This window comes from Nanorana parkeri, unplaced genomic scaffold (assembly GCF_000935625.1).
Source record: "Nanorana parkeri isolate BGI_ZX_2015 unplaced genomic scaffold, ASM93562v1 scaffold165, whole genome shotgun sequence".
Classification (NCBI taxonomy): domain Eukaryota; kingdom Metazoa; phylum Chordata; class Amphibia; order Anura; family Dicroglossidae; genus Nanorana; species Nanorana parkeri.
This window is the reverse complement of record NW_017306433.1, coordinates 67,917-77,817: the sequence shown is the minus strand read 5'-3', so window position 1 is coordinate 77,817 and position 9,901 is coordinate 67,917. Positions and strand designations below refer to the sequence as shown.

General features: G+C 43.2%; 1 protein-coding gene across 1 annotated transcript in view; it reads right to left on the bottom strand.

Moving 5' to 3' along the window:
* Positions 1–2,698: 2,698 nt before the first annotated feature.
* KLHL41 (kelch like family member 41) overlaps positions 2,699–9,901 on the bottom strand; it is a 21,547-nt gene continuing 14,344 nt past the window's right edge. The window contains exons 4-6 of the mRNA XM_018554575.1: positions 8,109–8,294; positions 5,902–6,048; positions 2,699–2,908 (exon numbers count right to left, since the gene is read on the bottom strand). Of these exons, the coding sequence (XP_018410077.1) occupies positions 2,797–2,908; positions 5,902–6,048; positions 8,109–8,294 (445 nt within the window). The 3' untranslated portion in view covers positions 2,699–2,796. The remainder of the gene's footprint in view (positions 2,909–5,901; positions 6,049–8,108; positions 8,295–9,901) is intronic.

Sequence of the window (9,901 nt, the reverse complement as noted above, 5' to 3'; positions counted from 1 at the left end):
TGTAAGTGTAACTAAGCACTTTGTATACCAGTTTCTGCAGCACTTGTTTTATATGTAGGGGCAAGAAAAATAAACATGAGGCGCATCTATGTAATGCTTGCACATTTACCATGTTTTGTCAAGTTTTAAAACACAAGTAGAACAAAATACCTGTTGATCTTGCCAGAAATCCAGTGAGCGCCTAACTGACAACACTGCGTTTGCTGTAGTGTTGTCAGCTCAGGCTGAGTTCTCCCCTGTTGGACTACAGAACATCTCCCCCAGGAGTGACAGCCCTGCTAGGCATTTATAGTGCATCAGAGGTAAGGTTGGCAACCAACAACAAGACGTTAGGAGCTCACTGGATTTATGGAAGGATCAGCTCTGGTATTTTTCTATACTTGCAGCTTTTTTTTAAAGAGACACAACAACGGTAAATGTGCATGTGTTGCATAGACGTAATGAATTTCTGCCCTAACATACACTTTAATGACAACTTCATTATACTTTCTGACGAAGAAAAAAACATTGCTGAGTTTTTGACCATTTGATGCCCAACCAAGGCTGACAATGTAAATGACAGTCTCTTGTATAAAACCTGTAAGGAAACGCCTTACTCTAGTGTAGCTTATGTAACCAGGAAATGAATTGGTCCGGCATGTTTCTGTGTTTGACATGTATATTTCCATAAACTGTCCACCAAGCTCAATGTATACAGCTATTTAAAGGAATTCCTCATTGATTTACAGATCCCCGTATTTCAATGGAACGCCACAAAACCTGGAACAGAGGTTGCCATAAGAAGTTACCTCAGGAAAAAGATATTTGAAGATGATGTGTATAGAGTCTGAAGTGTATTTTATGGATTAAAATATGATTTTTATAAAGCAGCTGTTGTGCAAGTTTTTCATAAGTTATATGGTGATTCCTTTTGTTGGGGCCCCTACCTTTAGTAACATAGAGAAAGATCCCCAACACCTAAAACCAGTGGGGGTCCCTACACTGATTGTTTGTAACATTGCTCAGTCCAGCCAGTAAGTTTTATAGTGGTTTCTGTAAAACAAAAAGTGCAAATAGATTGGGCTACTATACCAGATATGCCCAACAGGTCACAATGAGCATAGTCATTAACATAAAACAATAATAATAACACAGTTCTTATGTAGGCTCAAATGCCTTGTAAGGTGCAGCACCCAATGCACTGTAATGCAGTTCTTTCTTGAGAACATGACCACTTCAAGCAAAGCGGATGAGTCCTTAATGTAACCATAATGTTTTTCAGCATTCTCAGAACCTGGCAGAACAGAAAATTCTCACCTTTGCACCTACTCAGATCTCTAACTTATACCCATATCTATTCTTCCTGGTAGCCAATAGAAAGGGGTACTGAGGCACCCATGTCCCACAGCTGTTAAATGAATAATGTTCTCAGTTCCAGGGGGAGCCATGGCAAAGCACTCCATCTGAGCAAAGTCAAACTTCCTGCAAATTGTGGCCAGGTTTAGGTGAATCTAGGCCATACCAATTTGCTAAATAAAATACAAAAGTTTTGCTAATACGTTTATGGTTGGCTTCACATCAAGAGAATGGCACCCCAATGCAGTAAAAGAACACAACTCCGATTGTATCTGTGTTGCAGTGCCCTGTGAAGCGTTAATGTGCTTTGTGGTATGCTGCATCTAGAAAAATTGTACAGTTGCCTTTTCTAGTCCGTTGTCATGCAGTGGCAACCCATTTCAAAGAAAGGACTTCCCTAACGCAGCATGTGTTAACACACGACTTAAAGCGCAGCACAGATGTGAATGGGGTCTAAGGCCACACACCAGACGCAGTGCGTTCCGGCCCGATTCTGGCTAGAACGCACTGCCGCAGGCTCACTTTTTTGTCAGGCAAGAGGGGGCATGGCAGGCCATTGAAGTGAATGACACCGTAGCCACACCCTCCGGCCGCAATGCGATCGACCGCACGGGATCGTAAGGCACAAAATGCTGCAAGCACTATTTTGATCGCACCGGACCGAAGGCATAATGTGCCTTGTGGTGCCATTCACTTCAATGGGCCGCCATGCCCCCTCCTGCCCCACAAAAAAGTGAGCCGGCCGCAATGCGAGGCAGTGTGTTCTGGCCAGAATCGGACGGGAACGTACTGCATCTGGTGTGAACCGAGCCTTTAATATATCTAGTGTTGTCCTGTAGACAACACGGTTTGTGCAATCATCTTCAGATTTACCAACAAATATGCAGTGGAGGACCTTCCACAATGGAAATAAAATGAATGGATTGTTTAGAAAGGAGCTTGTAATACATATGTAGTTAATGTAAAGGACATCATACTACTTAAACTCCCCATTATTCGGCATCCACGGGGATTGGTAGATTCCAGATAAATTTAGTTTCTGGTTACTTGAGAGTTACTATTAAAAATAGGTCTAACTAATGCCATACCCCATACTATACCATAACATAAACTCTGTATTGACTTCATAATAATATTGAAATGCAATAATCAAAAGTAAATTATGACAAATAGGCACGCAATTGTTTTCAGGATAATACATGCCGCAGAACAGCGAGTACACAGGATGTTTTTTTTTCTGGTTAGTTGAATACCGGATAACAGAGTTTACTATATAAGGTGCAATCCGGTTAGGAACCTACATCCTCTATATTCCAATTTAGACTACTATGTATTGTCAGGCTTCAAAATACGTTTATTCATTTAACTAAAAATTTCTGTACAACCTTTCTTTATTTTTTTAACAAGCAGTAGCAAACAAAAAGAAATGAACGTGTTGTAAAATAAGTAACTGTTAAATGTTTACAACTTGGTCAGTTTAAAAAGGTTAAGGCGAGACTCAAGAATCGTGGCACCAGAGGCGTAACGGATTTCCTTTAACATTCCGCTCCATTCCTTCTTGTCATCTTCAAACCTGACGAGAAGACAGCAATTTTATTGAGGGCAGACAAACTGAAATTCACATTGTTGTGTATAGCAAACCGTTCTATTTCAGACTTTAGAGATAGGTACAGGCAGTCCCCAGGTTACGAACAAGATAGGGACTGTAGGTTTGTTCTTAAAGGAGAACTATGAGGTGAGTGCTCAGTAGATCGGGAGGTGAGCGAACACATACCGGCGTTCGCTCACCTCTCGATCCTGTCACGGCTCTCTGCCGTGAAAGGGGAGGGGCTGGATTCCCCCCTCCCCGCTCCGATCCGCCAGCGCTGACTGGCGGAATGGACGGGGGAGGGGGCGGGTACAGCTGGCTCTGCCTCTAGATAGGCAGAGCCAGCTGTCAGTCACGCAGCTGGGCGGATCTCGGCACAATTGTCGAGATCCGCTTCAGCCGCGGCGTCTCAGTATAGCGCGAGCAGCAGCTTGCGGTATACTGCGGCGTCTCAGTATAGTGCGAGCTGCAGCTCGCGCTATACTGAGCCTGGGGTGACGGGAGGACGCTAGTTTGTGTGCTCCCGTTACCCTAAGGAGAACTATGGGGAAAAGACTTAACCCCATAGTTCTCCTTTAAGTTGAATTTGTATGTAAGTTGGATCAGGTACATTAAAAAAAATGTTTTGTTTTGGATAGCATAGGGAAGGGTTAACCCCCTGTAATGTTTGTTTTGCTGTGTGTGCCCCTGTTCAGAAGATTTCATCTCACTTTCTGTCCCTGTGACAATTGGATTTTGAAAATGTTGGGTTTAGCTTCAGTGGAGACACCCTTTTCCCATGAAAACTCTTACAGGAGTGAATTTCCCTTCCTAGGAGTAGATTTCATCTCACTTCCTGTTGTGTCAAGGACATGAAGTGAGACTAAATCTTTCTAATGAGGATACAGACAGCAGTAAAAATCTCAGTGACCGGGAAGAAGAGGCGGGCACCCCTGGTCTGCACTTCTAACTAGAGCCAACTTACTGTAATGTACGTACAGTACTACAAACCAGACCCAAAAAGGCGGGCACTCCTCGTCGGCATGAGAATGGTAGCATTGCCACTACCCCTGCTGAACAGTAATAGCCTTCGTTTGTAAGTAGAAGTCGGATGTATGTAACTCGGGGACTGCCTGTAGTTGTATAAGCTATCCCAGTTAGTGTAGTCTGATGTTTTGGGGTACATTAGATTCCTGGGAAGCAGCCGCATTAAAATGCCCTGTCGCTTCCTAGTAGATCTATGAGCCACTTCCTTGTATTTCTCTTCAAATGACAAATTAAGTTCTCCACTGCCAGTATCTAACCTTGATAAGGTCATTTACATTAGCTGAATCATATTCACACCTATACCTTGAAGTGTGTCTACTAGGATTATCGGATCTACCGATAATCAGGGCCAATATTCCCAAATGTTTTAATTATTGGTTAAATTTACCGATAATAAACACTGTGCGAATTTCACACAGTGAAATTTGCACAGTGGTGCTGCTTTCCGGCCGGCATCCCTCGTCCAGCTGTTCGAAGGAGCCTGTCAGAAAATCTATTCAGGAACAGAGCCAGCAGCCATTGAGCTGCCGAGTCTGTTTGGGTATTCTGACAGCAGAAGAAGCAATAGCCAGCCTGCTATTGGCTATTTCAAATTGCAATAGCAGGCTGGCTATTGCACCCACCCACTTCCTGCTGTCAATTAGCAGAGGAGTGGATCTGAAGGACTTTCTGCTTCAGGTCCGCTCATCTGCTGATTTCCAACAAGCAGTGGGCGGGTTCAATAGCCAGCCTGCTATTGCAATTTGACATAACCAATAGCAGGCTGGCTATTGCACTACCCACTGCCTGCTGTTTATATTCAGCTGCCAACTGCAGAATCCTGCCGCCGGAAGATGAATAGGGCAGGAAAAGGGAGGGGGGCCGAGGCTGAGTAGGGGGTGACCAATATCAGGCGACTGCCTGCTGTTTACATTCAGCTGCTGGATGTAAACAGAATATTGGTACCTGATATCGGTTATCGGCCTGAAAGTTAGCCCATAACCTGTATCGGTTCTGAAAAATCCATATCGGTCAACTCCTAGTGTCTTCTGTAAGCACAGACATTTAAAGCACAAATGTAAAATGTAATCGCTTTAGCTTTAACGTCACCCTTTCCTGTGCACTCCCAAGCTGGACTACAAGCACTGTGTCAATGTACTGGCATACTATATTCTGCCATAGTCACCACCAGGGCAGCCATCGGGGGTACGGCCTATACTCATGTAAGGGGCCCGGGCAGCCTGGGGGGCCCGCCCGCCCCGGAACCCTTACATGACTATCGTCCGACGGTGAAGGGTGAGGAGGCGGAGGCCTGGCCCTAGCAGCACAGGGCCCAAGCATTGCCGCTCCAGCGGCTTTGAGACAAGCTAGCTCGTCTGATTTCAGACTGGCCGGAAGTGACGTCACTTCTGGCCAGTCCGGCGGCAGACGAGGCCATGTGTGCAGGTAAGAGGAGCCAGGAAGGAAAGGAGGGAGGGGAGGGATGCAGCCCTGACCAGCCCACCAGAGACAGTCTCAGGTGGGTCCTGTGTCCAGCGCGTCACTAAGCCCTGCGCCCAGCACGTCACTAAGCCCCGCGTCCAGCGCGTCACTAAGCCCTGCGTCCAGCGACGTGCAGGGGGATCCCAGCCTAAAGCCGTGTAAGGGGCCCCAAAATTTCTGATGGCTGCCCTGGTCACCACACTAAAACTATGATGTTCATCATCTGATGGAGGTGGACCATGCACACATCCACATGAAGTCTCTGAAGGGTCTACAGGGTAAAGGGGAAAACTGTATATTTGTAGCAATCAAATAATGGAATCTCATATTACTTACAGTGCCCTAGAAATGTAAGTATATTCTGAGACTTCAGTTCAATTCCAAAGTAAAAGAACACAGCAGACTATAAGATTCGGCTTTTTAGCTAATTCTAGATGCCTTCCAAACTAAGAGGTTTGTTAATCACACAACAGTGACATCTCTGTACTTACTTCCACACGTCAGTGACCTCTGATGGTGCAAACTCTTGAGATTCTAACTGGACCATTGCAAATCCACCAATAGCATACAGTGATCCTGCTAAACTGACCACATTAATGGAGCTCCTTTCCTGGGGGAATTCTGTGATTGTTTCCCATCTAAAAAAATAATAATATATACTCATGATGCATAGATAAACCATTTGTTTTATAGAAAGTACATTCTATTTTTATTTATCAATAGTGCCTTATACCTTTTAACGTAGATCATTGAAAAAAGAGAGAAATGTTATGATCAAAGTGTAATCGAGAAGAACAGGCAATAGGTCAAATTAGTCCATGGCATTAAATATTTATTTCTGCTTCCTTTTAAAGTGCATCTTCTTTTTTTGTATATTCTGGTGTAGGGAATGGTTGAAACCACTGTCCTGGTACATCTCCTCTTAAAAAGTGGTAAATGCAACAGACTTTCCATCACTTCCTGATCTGATTCTTGCTTCTATGTATTTCCTTGCTAAACTTTCAGGTTTGTCTGGAGTCTACATGTAGCCAATGCTTCCAAAGGGTAGGCTATGATCACTCTGATCATAACAAATATCATACTTGGCAGGTAAAAAACATGAAAACGTATTTTAAGTGTAGTCGCCCAAGCCTGCTGCAAGAGGTGTCAAATACTCAACCTAGGGTACGGAAACACATTTTATACTAGGATGTGTCACAACTATAAATATATCTAAAGAGATACTGGATGGCATTGTGACCTCTTCCCCTCAGCTTGGCACTCATTCCCTGGAGTTCTGAGGCATCACTACATAATTGAGACTGATACCTGGCAATGGTGCAACGTGAATAAGCACACACAGGGATTAAAACTGGACCAAATGTTGAATTATGACGCATAAAAGACTAACTGCAGCTGCAAATGCAAAAAAAATGCAAATGAACACTTGGTTGCTATGGACTACATGTCTATCTTGTATTTGTTCCAGTTTCAAAAGTGAATGCAAGTATAATTATCAGACTGGCAGGGTCAGACATACTGCCTGTGCATAGTGACAGGGCACCAAAACGCCAACAGGGACCCATATGAGGGGATCAGGGCCCTTTCTTAAAGCTGATCATAGGGCCCCTTGGAGAGAGACTAGAAGCCAATAAGGATACATAAAACCCATATAAACCTTCCTTTTTTTTTGTTGCTGTGTTGCAATCAGGCTGCAGGCACAGTAATAAATATGGTTGTTATTTTTTTTGTTTAATTTCTGTTTGCTGCAGCAATGGGTTGAAGCGCACGCTGGAGAGACAGACCTCTACATAACACAAAGGACAGAGGTCTGGGTCTCCAACAGTTCGGTATGCCCCCTGCACGATGCTCCAATCAACAGCAGTGCTCAGCTTGTCAGACTGCTGGAGAATCAGACAGCTGCACTCTGGGTTGAGAAGATGTCCTGCTGTCCAGCATGCTACTATACATAGTTACATAGTATTTGAGGTTGAATAAAGACATCAGTCCATCAAGTCCAACCTATACTATGATTAAACCCAATTGTCATGAAACATTTTAGAGCAGAGAAGACCTTGAGAGGGACTGAGCGGTATCTTGTTGGAGTCAATAAAGTTGACTTCATTGGAGTAATGGCATTGTTGGGCTCTTTGGGATTTACAGGCTGCTAGAACAAAGTGTTATCACCCTTTTTGCAGCAAATAGAAAGCAAACAAATAAAAAAAAGACTTTGATACTTATTACTGTGTATGTAGTGTAACCGCATCACAGGTAAATTGGCGCTGGTAATATTACAAGAAGTAATGTCAGTACCTATTGCAATGATATATATTCTGTAGTTGAAGCTTATGCAGCAGTGAATGGTAAGTCATAGGCAGCTTAGGCAGAAGCTGTAACTCTAGGTGCTGGCCTAAGATACTGTAGGTGGCACCAAGGTACACCTGTGTGAAAAGTCTTACTTATGATCATTAAAAGTTTGTCCCGAACTGTTGAAAAGTCTGAAATGAAAACTGAGCTGGCATCAGCCACCAGTCAAGTTTAGAAATTCACATACCAGCTGAACTGGAAGAATGAAATAACCTGATTGGTGACTGTAAGCTATTCAAACAGTTATAAGGCCAAAGTATGAAATTGGCGATTGTCTGTGATAATATTATGCACTGAGTACCATATCATGATGTACATTGATAACCTACACATAGGCCTCTCACAAACATACTTGTTAGTGGCGATATCATAGGCTTCCACTGAGGCTGTTAGCCCGTCCTCTGTGACTCCACCAGCGACAAAGATCTTGTTCTTGTGAACGGCAACACCAAACATTGAGCGGGCTGTCCTCATTGGAGGAAGGTCCTTCCATTCTCCTTTTTTGGGGTTAAACACAAACATTCTGCCTGTACATATCCTACAATGGAAAGAAAAATGGTCACAATACATTCAAGGGGGCATGTGACTGATATTGTATGTGCCGTATGCATTTTTACTACTCCACTGCCATCCTCAGCCAATTAAGGCATTTAAACCAAATTAAGATTTTGTGACTGTGCATTGAGGTGCCATTGAAAATGAACTATAGTGTCCATGTTATAAAAATAAAATGCACATTTTACCACGCATTACTGCAATGCAAAGGAGTTAATGATTTTTAATTAATACAGAACTACATTAATGCATATCGAAACCTCAAAAAAACAAAATATAAAATGGTGCAGCTTGCCAGCTCTTAGAAGTGGTGGCTGCAATAGTTTTCTTTTTACAGTTTTTTTTTTGGCCAGCAACACACTGCCTGTCCTTGGGTGACAACACTCACTCACCGTACTGTTTCTATGAGGGAGCTGCATTGTTACCCTAGGCTTGTCTCCTTATGTGGCCTACAAACACCTCCTCATCTCTATTACATTGGAAGGATATGTCCTCGCCTCCAGGACTTCTCCAGAGTGTCCCCCATCCTCTGGAACTCCTTAGCCCATTCTGTCAGCCTATCTCCTACGCTGCTCACCTTTAGGCGATCCTTAAAAACCCATCTCTTCAGGGAAGCCTATCTCATCTCAACATAACTGCTTTTTAATTCCACCAATAACTCAATCCAAACAATTATTACCTTAGTATCACTTGCCCCTCCTACTAGATGGTAAGCTCTCACAAGCAGGGCCCTCCTAACCCTAGTGTACTGAGACTGTATTGTAACTGTACTGTCTCCACTATATTGTAAAGCGCTGAGCAAATTGTTGGCGCTATATAAATTCTGTATAATAATAATGTCCTGTAGTTCAAAGAATATAGCTGGGAAAGCTGATCAGATTGTTTGATATTTCAGTTCGGTGCACAGAAATTGACGAGGATACTGACAATCAGGATCAACAGGAATATATCTGTATTTGCAGAAAATGTATTTAACCTAAAAAAAAAATGCAGCCACCACACTTGAGAACTGAAAAACTGCAATATATGACATTTTTGTACTTGGTTTTAAATATACTTTAAGTTGTGTTTTTATGTCTGCCTAGAGTTCAGCTTTAAAGTTACAGACCAATAAAAAAACATTTGTGTAGTGTAAATTCAATATGATGAAGATTAATATGGCTTCTGAAGCCCCATGCACCCTTCCAGTATAGTGACAGTCTGCGGTAGATTCCTCAGAATTCCTAGCTGAGCTCTCAACAGGTGCAATAAAGAAGTCTGACAGACTTCACCAGGTTGTCATTTAAAGAGAGAGGAAAGTTAGCTATAATCTAAAAATAGCGGCCAGGCCCTCAGTGATGGGAAGGGCGACTTGTTGTAGCTTCTCTCATGTCTTGCTGGGCAAAAGTGCAACTACAACTGACTTTGTATACAGCAGACATCGAACATCGAACAACTGTGCGCCTCTATCTGATGTGCTCCATGAAACCTTTGACAAAAAAGAGAATGTTTATACCAGGGCCAAAACTACAAATCACAGGCCCCATAGCAAAAATGTGATGTCGTCCCCCCCCCCCCCCCTTCTCCCCCTTTCCTCACGCGCACGCAAAG